This window comes from Sminthopsis crassicaudata, chromosome 2, assembly GCF_048593235.1.
Source record: "Sminthopsis crassicaudata isolate SCR6 chromosome 2, ASM4859323v1, whole genome shotgun sequence".
NCBI lineage: Eukaryota > Metazoa > Chordata > Mammalia > Dasyuromorphia > Dasyuridae > Sminthopsis > Sminthopsis crassicaudata.
In genome coordinates, this window is record NC_133618.1 from 625,587,280 (window position 1) to 625,606,718 (window position 19,439).

At 42.9% G+C, this 19,439-nt stretch overlaps 1 protein-coding gene across 1 annotated transcript in view; it reads left to right on the plus strand.

Moving 5' to 3' along the window:
• ALOX5 (arachidonate 5-lipoxygenase) overlaps window positions 1–19,439 on the plus strand; it is a 71,643-nt gene that overhangs the window by 50,984 nt on the left and 1,220 nt on the right. The window contains exons 7-13 of the mRNA XM_074296334.1: window positions 815–961; window positions 2,839–3,042; window positions 4,477–4,563; window positions 10,450–10,628; window positions 10,985–11,106; window positions 12,409–12,509; window positions 17,932–18,102. Of these exons, the coding sequence (XP_074152435.1) occupies window positions 815–961; window positions 2,839–3,042; window positions 4,477–4,563; window positions 10,450–10,628; window positions 10,985–11,106; window positions 12,409–12,509; window positions 17,932–18,102 (1,011 nt within the window). The remainder of the gene's footprint in view (window positions 1–814; window positions 962–2,838; window positions 3,043–4,476; window positions 4,564–10,449; window positions 10,629–10,984; window positions 11,107–12,408; window positions 12,510–17,931; window positions 18,103–19,439) is intronic.

Below are 19,439 nucleotides of genomic sequence, written 5' to 3' on the forward strand. Positions count from 1 at the left end.
GCACGTGTTGCAAAAACTTCCCAGACACCCACCAACACCCAGAGACCTTCGATAAAAGTGGCCATGGCTAATTGGCTGAGCCCTCCCTCAAGACCAAGCGACCCTGTAGGCAATGCCAATTGTCTCATCTCTCCAGAGATGCCAGCCTGGACAATGCTCAGAACTCAATACAGCCACCAGCTGTGGTCTGAACAGGGCTTTACTCTCCTGGTCTTGGATGCTGTTCCCCTCTTGGGGCAGCCTAGAACAGGGGTGCCCTTGCTTGTGCCATCTTCCACCTCTTGTAGCTTGATGCTGGACCAGGGGGTCGGGGTGGGACAGGGATGGTTGGGGGGGGGTTGGAGGGCGAATCAACACCTGAGCTCAGGGTTCCACTGCAACCCTCCCACCCTCTGTCAGACTGGGACTCTGAAATCACTCAGTGATTGACTACCCGGGGATGGGGTAGGGAGACATGTAAAAATTAGTCTGGCTCAGTCCCTCGCCATGGACCAAGATTTAATGTTGCTGGATTGTCCGTCAACTTTGAATTTCCTTGCAGGCTAAATGTGATCTGAAAACTGGCTTCTAATTGAGAAAATGCATTTGTCTCCCATAATCACAGAGGTAGAGATTATGAAAATTGTACATCCTGTTAGATACAGTCATTGAAGTGGTTAGTTTTACTAAACTACTTTTTTCCCCCTTTTCCTCTTTGTAACATAGGGTGGGTCAGTGGGTAGGGAATAGTCAGAAATTAAAGTGATGTGAAAACAAAAGTAGGTTTAAAACTTAAATACAGAAAAGAAAAAGTGGATTCTCTTCCTTTTGACAGCAAGGGAACATCTTCATAGTGGACTTTGAAATTCTGGATGGCATAGATGCCAACAAAACCGACCCATGCACACTGCAGTACCTGGCAGCCCCCATCTGTCTGCTGTACAAGAATTTGGAGAACAAGATCGTCCCCATTGCCATCCAGGTGAGTCAGCCCTAAGGTAGCACGGGGTTAGGCCTGTTAGCATGCTGATTGTGAGGGCAAGCTGGCTGCCCGCCACCTGCCCACGATTCACTAATGCCCTCCTCAGATGCCGTGTCCTGAGGGGATTGGGACTTTATAAACTGCAAAAACTTGGGATGTAGCCCTCAGTGGTGGTCTCTCACTTGAGAACATACTTTGTTAAGTTCCTGGGGGGGGGGTGCTCCTGAACAACTTGGTCACTGAGTAATGACATTTTTAGCAAGTATAAGTCTTGTTCCTGAGTTGAGGAGGGGTCTCCATAAGCCTGGTGCAGAGTGACTAAAGGCAGAATGAGAAAAATACTCTGGGGAAGTCGTACAAAGAACATGAGAAATGTGAAGGAGGAGGGTAACCTTCAGGTCAGAGGGATTTCTTCCCATTCTCATGGACTGGAGAAAGGGGAAGTGGAAACAAACATTTATTAAGCTCCTAAGTCTGGCCATGGAGAGCACTTGTCCAGAAGCAGGGCGCTCTGGAACCAGAGGCAGTGTGGGAGGTGTGACATGACTGGTCCAAGCTCCTTCAGCTTGTGGCAAACTGGACTAGAAGCCGGGTTTCTTGCCTCCCCGTCTAAAGCTCCGTCCGCTGCTCCAAATGCTCACCCCTATGCATAATAAAGCCTTAGAGGGGGACAGTCTGAGCCAGGAGAGGCATCTGGAACCAGCCACAGAATTTCCCTAAAGGATGAAATAAAGGCACATCCTAGCATTAGTAAGCAAATGTGCCACACTGAGTCAGGGAAAGAAGGAAGGCAGTGGAGTCCAGTGAAGAGCAGGTATTTCTTCAGTACTGAAATGAGGAGATTTTCCAGCCCCAAAGGAACAGGAAGCCAAAATTCAGGACATAACTTAACCAACTCCAGAAAATCACATGGTCTGGATCAGGGAGTTTTTAACCTTTTTTTTTTTTTTGTATCATTGACCCTCCTTTTGGTCTATGGACCCCTTCTCACAATGATGTTTTTAATACATAAAATAAAGTACATCATTACATAGGGAAACAATGATATTTTTATTTTAAAAAATTTAAAACAAATCGACTGACTCTCTTAAATCTCTCTATGGATTTCAGGTTAAGAACCCCTGATTTAGGATTTAACTGAATTTCTTTCTCTTGGTTCAGAATTGGGAATCTGTGACTCTTATTTAAAAGGGGGATTCTAGGATTGGCAAAGCAGTGAGGTATGGTAGGAGGGACAATAGGATGGGTAGGCGTAGGTTCTCCCTGGGCTGGGCCTGAATCTCGAGAACTGCTTTGAGGGGCTTTTCATCCTTCTTCATAGTCAGTGATTGGCACAAACCTCAGTTGTGAAGGTATTTGGTGCAAGCGATGGGACATTAGACTGCAACACAAGAGACCTGGGTCCTAGTCCTGATTTTAGTCCTGAGATGGGGAAAGAGTTTAATTGAGTCCCTGTCATAAAAGGGGCAGTGGAAAGAAATGAAGATATTTTCCTGTAGAATGGATGATTCTCCTACTCTCTAAAATTCAAGCTGTTCAAATGGAATGGGCAACATCAACAGGTACTGGCTTCCCTCCTGCCTGAAGGCCTTCATCCAGAGGCTGGATGACTCCCCATCAAGTATAGTGAAGATTCTGTTTGGGATAGAGCTGAACTCAAGGAAACCTGAGGTCTTTTTCAATTAGAGGAGGGAGAATGGCGATGTAATTCCATGAACTGTTTCCCTCTTTGGGCTGCAGCTTTTCCTTTTGTAAGATTACAGATGTGATTAAGCTTGGACCTTCTATGACTCTAAATCTTTCCAGATCACCAACAGGTGTGCCCTACAAGCCAGGCATCCTAACCTTTTATTTTTTCCCTTTTCATAACTTTTCAGATTAATCAAATTCCAGGAAATGAAAATCCCATTTTCCTCCCTTCTGATGCAAAGTATGACTGGCTTCTGGCCAAAATCTGGGTTCGCTCTTCTGACTTCCACGTCCACCAGACCATCACTCACCTTCTACGGACACATCTCATGTCTGAAGTGTTTGGCATTGCCATGTTCCGGCAGCTCCCAGCCGTACACCCCGTTTTTAAGGTATAACAAGTTGTCCACTTCCCTTCCAGAGAAATTCAGGTGAGAAGGGACCTTGAAGAGAGAAGGGGAGAAAGAGAGGGAAAAGAGAAGGTAAGGGAACAAGAGAAAAATGAAAGTAGACAAATTAAGCAGGCAAGATTGTGGTTGGCTAAGGAAGGACTTCTTGACTGATGAAATAATTTAACATTAGAGTGGGCTCCTTGAGCAGATGTGATGGGTGTGGTATTCCTACAGCCAGAGCTTTAAAAAAATTTTCAATTATAAGGCATTTATTTTCTCTACCTCCCCCCCACCAAAGAAAAACAAAATCTTTGTAACATATAGACAGTCAAGCAAGATAGATTTCTACATTGGTCACATCCAGAAGTATGTGATTCCTACGTCTTTAGTCCATCAAATCTCTTCCAAGAGGTTGGTAGCATTCTCTATCATTGGTTCTCTGGAATCATTTTTGGTTATTGACTGAATAGAATTCTTAAGTCTTTCAAATATGTCTTATTTCACAAAGTTGTCATTGTACAAATTGTTTTCCTGGCTCATCTCACTTCCTTTTGAATCAGCTCATACAAGCCTTCCCAAATTTCTTTGAAACCATCTCTTTCATCATTTCCTACAACATAGTAGTTTTCCATCATATCCCTTATGCCCTCTTTCTGGGCGCTCCCTCAGTTTCCGATTCTGTGCCAGCACAAAAAGAGTCTCTATAAATATTATTGTATCTATAGGTTCTTTTTCTCTTTCTGAAAAAAGTTGCCTAAAGGCAGGATTACCCTTATTTAATCTTTGTTCCATGAGATTCAGAAAAGAGGAATGTCCTGGGCTATGTGATTCATTCAAAATTAAACAAACATAGTTGAAGCTCCTGCTATTTCTAGACATCTTTCTAGGCTCTAAAAATTCATAGAAATCAGTCCAGTCCAGGCTTTTGAGCTGGTGCATCTAAAACAACAGGAGGACCCCAGGATGGGAGAACCAAAACCAAAGGAAAGCCAAGTTTTCTGGGTTTTGTTTGAATAATGGCATGTTTTTCTAGTTCACTAGTGATCAATGATGACTAAAAATTAAATTTTTACCTTTCTGATTATGCATTAGTATCACTCTATGTCATTTAAGAGCCCAAGGGAAGAATGTAATGCACTCAATTCAAAAGGCATGGAGTTTGGGGCAGATGTCACCTGGAACAGGTATCTCCCAATATTTACAGCCCCATAAGCTATAATAGGTTATCTTTTGTTCAGTGAAGTAGGTAATTAGTGTATTTGTGAAGAAAAATAAAGATTTAACTAACAGCTGCTGTAGGGCACCTATTAGGGCTCCAAAACTGCTGGGAGGCACCAGCATGAGAAGTGTGGGGTGATGGGGAAAGGGTCACTGCCTGTGCAGTGTCATTATGGGAGATCCTGGGTCTGATGTGCTTTATTATCCCCTCCACAGCTCCTGGTGGCTCACGTGCGCTTCACCATCGCCATCAACACAAAGGCCAGAGAACAGCTCATCTGTGAGTGTGGTCTCTTCGATAAGGTAAAATTCTCCTTTCTTTTCTTTTTCCACTTCCCCGTTGTCCAATCTCACTCACTAGAGCTGACTTAGGGATGTCATTCCATCTTCTGCGCTTCAATTTACTGAGGCTTCTCTGAACCCAATCTATAACACCAATGATGTTCAACAAGCAAAAGCAAAGGATTGTATCGAGTACTGAGACTTTTAAAAAAAAAAGGCAAAATAAAACTATTCCTGTCCTCAAGGAGTTCACATTCTATCAGGAGTTTATAACATGTACATACATACCTCATTTGAGGAAGAAAAGGACACAAAAAACTAGGGGGATCAGGGAAACTTTCCTGAGTTGAGACAAGGAAGACAAGGATGTTGAGAATAAGTGTACTCCCCCTGAGGCTGATGGAGGTAGAAGATAGCATTTTACTGAAATAGTTCAGGAAGAATGGGGATGAATTCCATTTTTACCATGTTGAATTTGAGATGCTGATGGGCCATTCAGGAAGAGATGTGAGCCCAGGATGCAGAGGAGACGTTAGGGACAGATAAATAGGTTTGGGAATCATCACATAGAAAAAAGAGTAATACAGGGCCTTGGTAGACATCCAATTATTTCTATAACAAAGGAAATTGAAAAAAATCAAAATATGGCTTTTCCCACCAAGATACAGCAGTGTCATGGAAGTCAGATGAGGAGACAATGTCCAGGAAGACAAAGATGTTGAGAGGAGTTTTGGAATTCAAGATCAAAGAATTTGTGGGATGAAGAGGAGAGTGAGACATATTGGAGGGGATGTGGAAAAATTGGAATGCTAATTCACTGTGGGTGGAAATGTGAACTGATCCAACCATTCTGGAGAACAATCTGGGATTATACCCAAGGAATTACTGAACTGTTTCCCAAGCTGATTGGGGGGGGGAGGAATTTATGGTTCTAAAATATTTCTAGCAGCCCTCTTTGTAGTGACAAGAACTGGAAATAAAGGGGATGTCCATCAGCTGGAGAATAGCTGAGCAAGTTGTGGTTTATAATTGCGGTGGAATGCTACTGTGCTATAAGAAATGATGAGCTGGTTGATTTTAGAAAAAGGTGGAAAGATTTGCATGAAATAATGAAGAATTAAATGAGCTGAACCAAGAGAATACCATAAATAGTAAAGCAATATTGTATCAAGAACAACTTTGAATGACTACTATAAATACATACTCAAATCAACTGCAAAGGGCCTATGAAGAAAGATGCTATTGATATGCAGAGAAAGAAAGTATATATAGTATGATTTTACATATACATACATATTTGCGTCTAATGGTAGTCATCTGTGGGGTAAGGTAAGAGAAAAAAGTTAAAAGTGCCTAGAAGAGAAGAAAAGAAAAGTTAGAAAGAAGCACTGAAAACCAGGGTAGCTTTGAAACAATGTATACTATTTATTACATAGTTTTTTTAAATAATAAACAGGGTGAAATTCATGATATATTAAATCATCTTTTTGTGTTGTGTACATGGAAATGTTCTTTTTTTTGTTTTTAAGTTCAAAATGATTAAATTTTTTAAGTTTGTAAGAGGATAAAAAGATCTAGGATAGAATCACCCTTTTGTGCAGCAGAAGCAGAGTGGAAGTGCAGGTCATGACAGTTAAGGAACTTCACGAATTGTTCCAATGGACATCCCTGTGGGTGGGCCAAGGGCAGGGCAGGAGGAAAAGACTGCGATCCAGGTTTCTGACCTCCTTAAGAAGGGAGGAAGAGCGATCCAGAAGCCAACAACTGGCAACCACAAAGATGTCGACGGGATAACAAGGGATGGAGTCACTTCAGCTCAGTTCAAAGAGTATGTATTAGATCATGACGAAGAAATGCCTGTTGATTTCCAGGCACTGGGTGAGTCACTAGGGATGTAAAAGCAAAAATTAAATTGTCTGCTTCCAAAAAACTTAAATCATCCTGGGGGGAAGGAAATACACCCAGATGAGTAAATACCAAACATGTAATTTAGGGGTGAGATGAGGGGGGAGGCCCACCAAGGAGAGTGCACTTGCCAGCCCTGGACCTCAGCCATGGTTCTTCCTTGTAGCTCACTGAGGATGCTGAGGGAGGGCAGCTGCAGGGAATATGAGGCAGCCAGCGCCCCCTCCTGGCAGGCTTTATCAGGGGAGGTAAAAGAGGAACAATCCGCCCTAGAGACGGGTGAGAAGGAATGAGAACGATGCTAGATGTCCATGCAGATGGCAAGGGAGGAAGAGATCTAGATGAAGGGATACTTTGTCAGCATTGTGCCCAGGAGACCCAATGGAATGGAGGGGGAGCAAAAGAAGAAGGGATTTAGGGAGAAATAGGGCAGAGCTGGATAGGAATGACTGGAGAGAGAAGGGAACAAAGGGTTTCTGTAGATGCTGATCAAATTGCAAGGACTAATAAGGAGATCATAAGGTTTGCCAGCTCCGGGACAAAGGAAGCGCCCTTTCCTGAGCTCAGGATTTTTTCTGACTTCCCCTGCAGCTGCTAGTGTCACCTACAATTATTTTGTATTCACTTAGGGCATGTTTATTTACATGTGTATATGTTTGGCAAAATGTAACTCTTTGAGGGCAGGAATTCTCCTTTTTGGCTTTGTATGACAGTTTCTTACATAGAACCTGGCCAAAGGTAGACATCTAGTGTATCGTTATTGAATAAAGATTGATTAAAAATGAAGACAAAAGGGTTCATGGAAGTGGTAATAAGTAAAGTCACATGGTGACGGAAATCACTAGTTCTGGGCAGTTCGTGACAGAAACAGACATTTCCTTCCTGACCCTTTCTATCCCCACCTTCTAAGGAAACAGTGCCATGCATAGTGGGTCCATGTCAGGCTGGTATGTCAGGCTGGGCATGGGCTCTGGGGGGGACGGGGAGCTTGGAGGGTGGATTTGTTGACAGCTCCCACCCTCCTCGGTCCTAGTTATGCTGGGCTGAGTAAGAGCTGAGAGGTAGCCAATGACCAGTTGGGAAATTATTATAATAAAACATAAGTAACAAGGGCTTAACTGAAGTGGGTAGAGATAAGAATAGAAAAAGGAGGATGGAGGGTATGGTGGGAGATTTATGATTGCTTGGTTATGGGGACCTGAGAGAATAAGAAAGGAATCAAAAATGTCTCTAGCTTGGATGATTTCTGCGGAATGGGGAAGCCTAGATGTGTAAGGTCCTCAAGAGGGAGATGTCCGAGCCTACTTTGCATTCTCTCTCCGACTATCTCATGGGGGGACTCAGTCAGTTTTGAAATCAGTCTTGATTTTTTCCCTTGTTTATTCTGGAACAGGGAAGCCAGGGATGTCTTCCAAGCGTTTCTTTCACTAGTCAGCATCTTTTAAATTTTATTTAAAGTTTTGAGTTCTACATTCTGCCCTTCCTCTTCCTCCCTTCCCTCTACCCTCTCTGAGATGAGAAGCAATCATATAAAGATTATATACGTGCAATTATGTAAAACTTTCAATATTAGTCATTTTGTACAAGAAGACTCGAATACCAGAAAAAATGAAAGAAAGAAAGGGAAGATAGGATGTTTCAGTCTGTATTCAATCAATGTCACATTTTTCTCTGGAGGCAGATAGTATGCTTCATTGTTGGTCTTTTGGTATTGCTTTGGATCATTGTATCACTGAGAATAACTAAGTAATTTACAATTCTTCATCGAATAATATTCCTGTTACTACAAACAATGTTCTGGTTCTGTTCAATTCATTATGGATCAGTTCTTTCCAGGTTTTTCTGAAATCTGCTTCATTTCTTATAGCACAATAATATTCCATTACAATCATATACCATGGCTTGTTTAGCCATTCCCAATTGGTGAGCATTCCTTTGATTTCCAATTCTTAGCCATCATAAAAAGAGCTGCCAGAAATAATTTTGTTTAAATAGATCCCTTTCCTTTTTTAATATCTCTAAGATATAGACCTAGTATTGGTATTGTTAGATCAAAGGCTATGCACAGTTTTATAGTCCTATGGGCATAGTTCCAAATTGCTCTCCAGAATAGTTGGACCAGTTTACAACTTCATCAATAGTGCATTAGCATCCCAATTTTCCCACGTCTCCTCCAAAATCCAACACTTTCCTTTTTTGTCACACTTCTGATAGGTGTGAAGTGGTACTTTAGAATTATTTTAATTTGCATTTCTTTGATTAATAATGATTTAGAGCATTTTTCCATATGTTAATAGTTTTGATTTCTTCATCTGAAATTCTATTCATACCATTTGGCCATTTATCAATCAGGGAATGACTGGGACTTTTATAAATTTGACTCAGTTCTCTATATATTTGAGAAATTAGGTCTTCATCAAAGATACTTGTTGCAAAAAATTTCCCCCAGTTTTCTGTTTTCCTTATAATTTTGGCCGCATAGGTTTTGTGTAAAAACTTTTAAATTTTATATAAATTTTCCCCTCATCCATAAATCTGACAGATAAACTATTCGATGTTAATTTGCTTATGGTAAAGCATGTACCCATTTTTTTTTACCTTATCTTGGTATGTGAGATGTTGGTCTATTCCTAGTTTCTGCCTAATTATCAGCCTTCCCTGCAGTTTTTGTTAAATAGTAAGGTTTCATTCCAAAAGTTTGGATCTTGGGGTTTATCATACTAGATTACTATGATCGTTTACTATAATGTAATTTGTACCTAATCTATTCATCTATTGCACTGATCCACCACTTGGCCAGTACCAGCTTGTTTTGATAATTACTGTTTCATAATACAGTTTGAGATCTGGCACTACTAGAATATCTTTTTTTTTTTTTTTTAACATTTTTTGCATTGTTTCCCTTGATATCCTTGAGATTTTGTTATTCCAGATACATTTATTATCATTTTTTCTAGCTCTACAAAATCCTTTTGATGGTTTTATTGGTATGGTACCGAATAGATTAATTTAGATAGAAATGTCATTTTTATCACATTAGTTCAGCCTACCTATGAGCAATTAATATTTTTCAAATTGTTTAGATCTGACTTTATTTGTGTGAAAAGTATTTTGTAGTTGGGTTCATATAGTTCCTGGCTTTATCTTGGCATGTAGCTATCCAAATATTTTATATTGTCTAAAATTATTTTAAATGGAATTTCTCTATCTCTTACTGTTGGACTTTGTTGGTAATATACAGAAATGCTCATGATTTATGTATCCGGCAACTTTGCTAGCATCATAAATAATTTCAAGTTGTCTTTTAGTTGATTCTCTAGGATTTCCTAAGCATGACATCATATCATCTGCAAGGAGTCACAGTTTTATTTCTTCATTGCTTATTCTATTAATTCCTTTTTCTTATTGCCATAGCTAACATTTCTAGTACAGTATTAAATATAGAGATGATTATGGCTTTACTTCATCACTGGTTTTATTAGGAAGGTTTCTGGCTTATTGCCATTACTGACAATGCTTGGTGATGGTTTTAGACAAATATTACTTCTCATTTTAAGGTGAACCCCTTTTATTCCTAACACTATTCAGCATCTTCAGTGGTAGATAAGAACAGGATGCTCAGACAAGACAGGAAAGCACTTTTGTGTACCAACCCTCTTGTGTTCCACCCAAAGAAGCTGGGTTCAGATTCTGACTCTCCATTTACTACCTGTGATGTTGGACGAGTCACATACTCTCTAGTTCTCGGTTCCTCATCTCTTAGGTAGATGACCTCTAAGATGCTTCTAGCTCTAAATGTATGATCCTATGATAGGATAAGTCTTATGACAGTGTAGAATAATGAAGTCCAAGACCCGAATTCAGGTCCCACCTCAGACACTTAACAGCAATGTGACCCTGGAGCTCCAGTGGCCTTGCTAGGACCAAAGCCTTGATGGGAAGTGCTTTGCAAGCCCCTGGGCCCTCCCCAAATGGGGGTGATGAGTATCTTTCCTGTTCCAGGCCAACGCCACTGGGGGTGGAGGCCACGTGCAGATGGTGCAGCGAGCCATGAAGGAGCTGACCTACCAGTCCCTCCTATTCCCCGAGTCCATCAAGGCCAAAGGCATGGACAGCAAAGAAGACATTCCCTATTACTTCTATCGCGACGACGGCCTCAAGGTCTGGGAAGCCATTCAGAGGTGAGAAGCCTGGTCTTGTGGGGCTGTAAAGAATGGGGAGGAGATTCTTTCCAGCCCTGGGGGAGGAAGGAGGACAGACACTGATGGAGGTCAGAGATGAACGCCAGGATGGACCTTGCAGGTCTTCTGGTTAAGTCCCCTCATTTCATAGCTGGGAACACTGGGAGTTAAGTGGGGAGGGAAGGCCCTTGGCAAGGTGCTCCCACCCCTCCCTCATTGCTGACTGAGGGGCAGCGGAGCCATGTGCACCAGAAAAAGAGTGAGGTGCAAATGCCGGGGGTCTGTCCCAGTCTGACATTATAGGGATAACTGAGTGTGATGCTCTCAGGACATGAAGGTTTCTCCTTCCTCCTCAGTTTCACAATGGACATAGTGGAGCTCTACTATGAGAGCGACCAGGTGGTGATGGAGGACACGGAGCTCCAGGACTTTGTGAATGACGTTTATGTCTATGGGATGAGGGGCAAGAAGACTTCAGGTAGGAGGGCTCAGCCTTCTCACAGTCTTCCCATCCCTGTGTTCATCCCTCTCTAGTCCTTCCCTTTCCTGCTTTCTCGCTTCCACGGATCTCTCCCTCCCCACCTTCCCTAGCCTCTTCCAGCTCACAGAAGCGGCTTCTTCCTCCATCCCTTACTCACCATCTCCAAGGTAGCAGTATCCACGTTCCTGACAGGTGAGATCAAAGCTTTGTACCCTATACACTTGTCCCCAGGAGGCTTTTTAGAAGAACGTTGTGTTCCCACTATCAAACACTTGTATGTCATATGTATCTCTGATGATGAGGACTGATCTGTACTACTGGGTAGACATCAGCAAAATGAACACCCTAGCTGAAGGCCTTTCCCCTCCTCCCATAGCCTGGTCCCCTTGAGCTAGCTCAGGCTGGGGGACAGTGCTCCAGACCAGAGTAGTTCTGGCTGAAATAATTTCAAAAACTCAGTCCTAATCTCATTCCAGACGTCCCTGGATGTCAGCTTCATCCAGGGAAGAATATAAGAGCCCAAAACTGTTTAAGACTTTTTTGTGTCCCTCTCAGCACCTGAACACTAAATATGACCTAAGGACTCTGGCTAGCTCAGAAATAAATTTCAGGCAAGGCCAGACCTTCCTTTTGGTCTAAATTCATGTCCTCAGAGTAATAGGGGAAGTTCCAGAATGGACTCAACACCTAAGACTATTTGGTGTTTACCTGGCAGAATGAATAGCAAGATCTGAGTTATCTGGTATATTCCAGGAGTTCATATATATTTAGCCATTAGGTGAGTATATATATAAAAAAAAGCTTGAACTTATTCTTCAGCTTGACCATCTCCTCTGGGCACTACAAATCCAAGGGCACTAAGTCATATAAGTTAAGAGTCATCAGGTCCTTGAGCCCTCCCTTCCTGAGGGGGGTCCCAGACTATACTGGGGGAGAGGGGAGAAAAAAGTTCTGTGGCTCAGACCAGATGTTAGGTATGCTCAGGCCTTCACCTATTTTTAGTTATACACATCGGTGTAATTCACTGTTTCCTTACACAGCTCAGACAGCTTTTCAAGTGCTGAGGCATCTCTTTCTTATCTTAAACTGAAATTCACTTCCCCAGGATTTCCCAGCGGGTTCAGGGGGCAGCCTCTGCCCATTCCCCTCTTTGCCTTTTGGGAAATAAAGATTTTGCCCTTCATCTTCAGTGGGGCACGGAATTGCTCCAGTCTTAGGTCTTGGTTCCTTTCATCAATGGGCTTGGGAAAATGGTGTGGAGCTTAATGCCCACCAGCGTGCTTTATCTTCTCTCTGCAGGATTCCCTAAGTCCATCAAGAGCAGGGAAAAGCTGGTGGAGTATCTGACAGTGGTGATCTTCACTGCTTCTGCTCAGCACGCTGCGGTGAATTTTGGCCAGGTACAGAACACGCACTTATCAGGCATCTAGAGCAGGAAGGGCTGTTTACTAGAGGCCACAGTGGCTCATGTAGCAAAGGATGGAGCATGGAGAAGAAATCCACTGGGGCAGGGGGCATGTTGGCAGGTGGGAAACTCAATAAGCGCAGAGCACTCATCCCCCACTCACCCCTGCAGTTTGTGCTCTAGGGGGATTGTGTCCATGGGCTCAGGAGTCTCTACCTTCAAGCCATGTAAGGAGGAGAAGGCGCACATATGCTGAATAACTTGAAAACAAACTATGTAACCCCAAAGGCAAAATTTCGTATCACTGCAGGGAAATTTTCACACCAGGAAGTCCCAGATCTCCTAAGTATCCCAGAGTGTGTGAACCGGGCATGGAGTTATCAGGGAAGGCTTTTGGGGCAAACTGGATATTAAGATGCATTTTAAGAAAACATTAACAACTTTAAGGAGGCCAAAGAGAAGATGAAAGGGGAAAAACATCAGCAAAAATGGAAAAGTAGAAATAAGGGTTCCTGTCACCATCAGGGGCTGTTAGACTATGGGATCATCAGAGGAAAGCTGTGTCTGCTGCCTCTGGTCTCCACAAAGGTATGACCAATGCCCCTGCCCTGTGAGGATGCTTGGGATGGTCCACACGGTCAGAAAGACTTCAGGCCCCAAGTGCCATCCCTAAATCTGTCCTTTGACTCATCTCCAGAGTGGGGTGTGTTGGAACAAAGAAGTCCTGGCAGCAGGGTAGGAAAACCCAGGGGATTCGTGTTCTCATGTTCATGTGTTCATGGTAGAAAGTCTTGTGTGTCAAAGAATGCTGCAGGTTTGGGTTATAAATAATCCCAAAGGTTATCCATGAATAAGCATTTATTAAACACCCACTATGCGCTTAGCCTTGCTATGCTGCTTTCCAGCCATCCTTGTCTTCTGCAAGTGAATTTCTGGCCTCAGATACGCAGGCCCTGGGCTCCTGGTGGGGCAGGAACCTCCGTGCATATGATAAGCAGACTTGACCCCCCTCTACTTTAGCTCTAGACACTAGCATTCCTGGAAAGGATAAGCCAATCAGGAGCCCCGTTCACCAGCTCTAGACATCTCCAGGCTAAAATACCCTTTCCTAGACATCTCTCCTGGGTTGTCTTCCCCTACTTGAACTCTTAAGGGCAGAGATTGTCTTGCTTTTGTATTTGCATCCCCAAGATAGTCTGCCACAGAGTAAACCCTTATTCACCAGGTCCACTTGCTACATGAAGAATGGGTTAGTGAAGTTTCATGGGGGCTTTTCTGCCATAATTGGCCAAGCAGACTTGTGGGGGGGTGTTAGGATTATAAGGTGAGAACTCAGGTGTCTGGACAGTGACAAGGTGAGAACTCAGGTTGACTTGACAGTTCTCTGGCTCAGATCTTTGGTTTTGGGCCTTTAAAGGGAGTTTACACCTTAGGAATTCTAAGAAGAGCAAGTTCATTGGTGGAAGTATTTCCCCATCCCCCATTGAGTTCTCACCTTATAATCCTAACATCTCCCCCTTTCTTTTGATTTAGAACATAGGGTGGTCATGACCTTGAAACATAAATCCATCAATATGGGAGGCATTACACATAATTACATCGATTACATAAACACATAGTAACATAGTAACATAATACATGCTAGAAGTATGTAACAAATAACATAATTAAATAATCATAAATTGAGAATTTATAAATGTCCATAAGTCCATTGTCCATTAGTCTCATCTTGTGTTAGGAAGTCCAATGATTCCTGCTGGTTTTAAAGTTCTTTAATAGTCTTCTTATTAGCCATGCTTTTTCAGTGTCAGATGTTTCTTAGATCTTCTCCTTTGTTTTGAGGTCTTTCTCTTTTTCTGTCTCTCTCCAGGTGCTTGTTGCCACCCATCTATTTCCTTCTTCATCTGTTTTCTTCTGTCTGTTAAAATATAAGCAAACCCTCTCTCCCAGGCAGTTAACCTATCTAATTACCTTCTATTTACCACTTTCTAAATCTCTTATCATCTGGCAACCACATTGAAGCTGTTTGCACTGGACACAGCCCTGTTGGTTTAAAAGGCCTGTATTCTCCCCAAGTGTAATCCATTTTTACAATCTGATTGCCTTTTGGCTGACTTATCAAGTAATCCCTTTCTTCCATGTGATTGCTTTTCTGCTGGTTGATCAAATCAGAGTCCTGACCTTCTAAAGGCTTTTTGGGTGTAACCTCAGTTGCAATCATGCCCCACCTATCCTTTGATTGATATCTTGGATCTGGGCCCCACTTCTCCTTTCCCTGGGTCAATCTGCATTCTGAGGCCCAGTGAAAGCCTTTGTGACATTTTGGACATGGAGTTTTAGGTCTTCTTTCACCCTGTCTTCTCAATCTATCTCCATATCTATATTGAGCTCTTAGATTCCAATTTTTCCACATTGGAAACATTGACGAGTTTCTCTGGAAGTCCTTTCCCAGGAGGGACTCTGTCTTTCCATATTCACCATAGTCTGGGTGTAAAAAGCATTTGTTCCCACTGTAGCACAGCATCTTATGATCTCCTCTAAAGGAGCATCTTTGTCTAATCCCCATATAATTCTTTTGCAAATCTCATTGGCATTTTCCTTAGCCAGATGTCTGGTCATTATTTTTGTAGCTGCATTTTCTCCAATAGTTCTTTTGACAGCAATTTGTAGATGTCCCACAAAATCCGCAAAAGGTTCATTGGGACCTTGCTCTATTTTAGTGAAAGCCTCTTCCCGATCTTTCTGTCCAGGGAGGACACCCCAAGCTTTTATTGCAGTCTTAGCAATTTGCTCATACACTGTCATGGTATATTTAACCTGTTCTGAATTCTCTCCATAGTGACCTTCACCAGTTAATTGCTCAAAAGTGAATTGTGTGTTAACTCCTATTTCCAAATTGCATCTGACTTGGATTTTACATAATTCATGAAACTCCTAGTCAAGGGGCATAGTTTTATTATAATTGTAACGCCATTACAAGTGGGCTAAGTTCCAAAAGAAAATAGCAGAATGCTAAGAGAGAGAACACCTTTATCCAGCTTTCTATCTTTGACATGCTAATTCTATGGCCCAGAGGTAGGGTCAGGGAAAAGGAGTGGTCTCCAGATTATGGATCTCACTGACTGGATTATCAATTAGCAATGAATCAAGGAGTGGTCTATTCAGAATCAGAATGTTGTCCCTAGATTAGGAGTGTGGGAAGTCCTTGAGGCAGACTTCAAAACCAGAAGATTGAGAATTACTGACTTACTGTTAGAACAGAAGCTCCTCCTAAAATCAGGGAGCCTCAAAATCATTGCTATATTACATCAAGAGGGTTTCTGCCCAGTACTGTGACTCCCTTGACTCCATGCTTATTAAGTGTCATCCAACCTCTAAGTATAGATATCTATTAAGTTTGCTACTTCCTGCAGCTTTTGTTTGCTGAGAAATTTCTTCCTTATCTTGAGCTGAAATTCACTTCCTAAGGACTTCTCACTGATCCCAGTTCTATTTCCTTTTCCCGATGAGAATCCTTCCAATATTTGCTTAAAGTCATCATTTTACCAGGAGGTAAAAGGCTCTGGGTTTTACTTTTGGCTCTGCTGCTAATTATTTGTATGACTTTGGGCAAATCCCTTCATTTCCTTGCCCTGCAATTTCCTCATCTGATATTTTCCCAGCCCATTACCACCCAATGAATCCTTCCTTGTAATCAAACCAGTTAATCATAATCAAGAGCCAGCAGAGACAATTCTGACAGTTACACAACCAGAGCATCCCAAACCTGCCAAGAAAAAGCAAATGAATTACATCCTCCATTCTTCGGATAATGTTTACAGTTAATCAAAGTTGTTTTTATTTAGTTACCTATTGTTATTCTGCTTTTTTCACCCCATGTCATTTCATAGAAGTCTTCCATATTTCTCTGAATTTCTCATATTTGTAGTTTCAAATTGTTAAATAATATTCTATTAAATTCATGTGCCACAATTTATTCAGCCAAACTAGTTGACAGACAGCCACTGTGATTCCTTACAGTCCTTGTGCTTCTTAGGGTATCTCCCTCATCAGGTGTTGCTGGGTCAAAGAGAATTTTCTTTTTTTTTCCTGAAGCAATTGGGGTTAAGTGACTTGACCAGGGTCACACAGCCAGGAAGTGTTAAGGTCTGAGGCCAGATTTGAACTCAGGATCTCCTGACTTCAGGGCTGGTGCTCTATCCACTGCACCACCTAGCTGTCCCTCAATCCTCAAAAAGAATTTTCAAAGAATTCACTCACTTGTTTCCCAGAAGGAAGGATGCACCAATTCAGCCAGTTGGGCAATCACCATATAATAAGCAGTTGCTGTGTCACAACCCCACTGCAGGGTACATCCATCTGTCTTCCTCCACTAAATTGGCAATGATAAAAGGAGCTGTGGGAAGACATTTCCCATTCTAAGTGCTGAGAAACCATCCTAAGACACATTTTAAGAATACTGCCAGGAATTTGTCAAGTTTATTAAAGTAGCTTAGGACATAGATTTCATCATCTTTTCCTTTTGCTTAAAAAGTGCTTATTCATTTTTCATTCATTCATTCATTCATTCATTCATTCATTCATTCATTCACTGTCTTTCTTGAAGGCTGGGACATTTGCAATCTCTAGCCCGCAGACTTCTCTTCTATGCCCTCATTTATCTGCTGTCTCTCCATATTGTCTCTCAGAAGAGCCGAAATCCGGGGCTGCCCTTGTCTCCAGCATCCCTTGACCTGCTCCTGTTCTGTAGAATTATTTTCAGAGATCAACAATACCAACTCAGCAGTCACATTGAGCAGGGCTTTCAGTATCCTGGGATGCTACTCATTACAGCCTGCTGCCCACTAGACGTTCTCCTCAGTTATCTTGGGAGCCAGTTCTCTATTAGCCATTTTTGATGTGGCCTTGCCATTCTGATAATTGATTTCCTCAGTAGGGAAAAAATACACAAAATAGAATTCTGCCTTTTGAGTCATCTGCTATTCATTCACTGGAACAGCATCTCCCTGGGACCAGTGGTCCTGCTTCCAACACCGTTCCCAAAGCCCACATCCAAGGGAGCTATCCCTGCGGAGAAGGGGCCAGCCCTCTTACCCCCTGCCAGCCCACTGCCACCTCCTGGGCAGGTGAGGTGGCAGGGAGGGAAAGACAGAGGCAAGTCTCATTGTCACCATTACCTCAACCATCACCTCCCTCTGACTCCAAAGGAGACATCCCTGGGAACTCTCCTCTGAGATCGCCATGGTCTTCCCCAACCGATTTCCTACCCAAACCCTTAACTGAGTGACTTGCTTGCACAGAGTAACAGAAACCTATTAGCTTGAATTAGGTGGGAATTACTCAAATGAGGGTGGGACAAAAACCCATGAGTGACAAACTCTGAGAGCTCTCATGTCCATCTGTCCCCTGGCAAATAGTATGACTGGTGCTCCTGGATCCCGAATGCGCCACCAACCATGCGGGCGCCTCCCCCCACAGAAAAGGGTGTGGTCACCATTGAGCAGATCGTGGAAACTCTGCCAGACCGAGGGCGCTCCTGCTGGCATCTGGGTGCCGTCTGGGCACTGAGCCAGTTCCAGGAAAATGAGGTAAGTGCGGGGTTGCTGCTCTTCTTGAAATATTTGGGGAGAGGCAGCACAGGCAGAGCGGCTTCAGGGCGGGCTCCTGACACACACTGGCCGTGGGACTCCGGGTACCGGCGGTATCAAACCCAACCGGAAGGGGGGCCATCGTCTGTAAGCATCTCTGTAGGCATACTGACTTGGAAAACCACACTTTAACACCATCCGTGTCCGACTGTGTTTTCCACAGTTTGTCAAACAACACTTCCCAATCACATTTTAACCAGGCCCAGGCCGTTCTGGGGAGGAGCAGCCCTAGTATTTGATGCCTCTGCTTTAAGCAGCACCCCCAGCTGATGTCCTGGAGGTGGGGCCTCCCCACTGGAAGCAGATCATCAGTTTGGACATTAACATTTACAAAGGACTTTACAAATATTGCTTTATTGATCTTCCTACCTGAAAGGTGCTATTATAAGCCTAATTTTACTAATGAGTAAACTGAGGCTGACAGACTTAGATGACTCACTCAGGAAGTATCAGAGGCAGTAGGTTTCACACTCAGGTCTTCCTGCCTTCAGACTCGGCTCTCAGTTATTTCAGCAACGCTGTGATCCCATTTGGGATTTTGGCAAAGATACTGGAGTAGTTTGACAATCCCTTCTCCAGCTCATTTTACAGAGGAGGAAACTGAGGCACACAGGATTAGTTAGTGACTTGCCCAGGGCCACACACTAATAAGTATCTGAGACCAAGATTTAAACCCATGAAGATGACTCTTCCTGACTCCAGGTTAGACTCTAACCACTGCTTCACCTAGCTGCCCCTTCATTTTGAGCTTCAAAACCCTTAATGTCCATTAGCTCATTAGTCCTGTCAGCCATCTATCTTGTGCAATAACATCCTTTTCACTGCTGATTTTCTATGTGAGGAAGCTGAGATGACCCAAAAGAGGAATGAGCTTCTTCGGGAGATAGTGAGTTCCCCATCACCAGAAGGTAGTTAGTGACCATTTGGGGGAATGCCTTGCAATGGAGATTCCTTTTCAGGAATTGGTTCAATTTGATGCCCACTTAAGTCCCTTCTGATTATGTGATCTTATGGGGGAGGGGTAGTTCAATGACACCCTACATAGGGGCCAAACTAGGGTTCTAGATTCACTTGTCTTTCCACGTAACAAAACATTTTACTACTATGGGAATGTAAACTCAAGGGCGTGGGATTCATAACATCATTGACTTGGAGCTTTATGGTCCCGCCATTTTTCTCGTTTTGAGGTGATGAAGCCCAGATGACTGGGATGCCGGGATCCCAAGGCATGGTTTCCTTATTTATTTTGTGTCCCCAGGGGTGAGACCGTGCCAGAC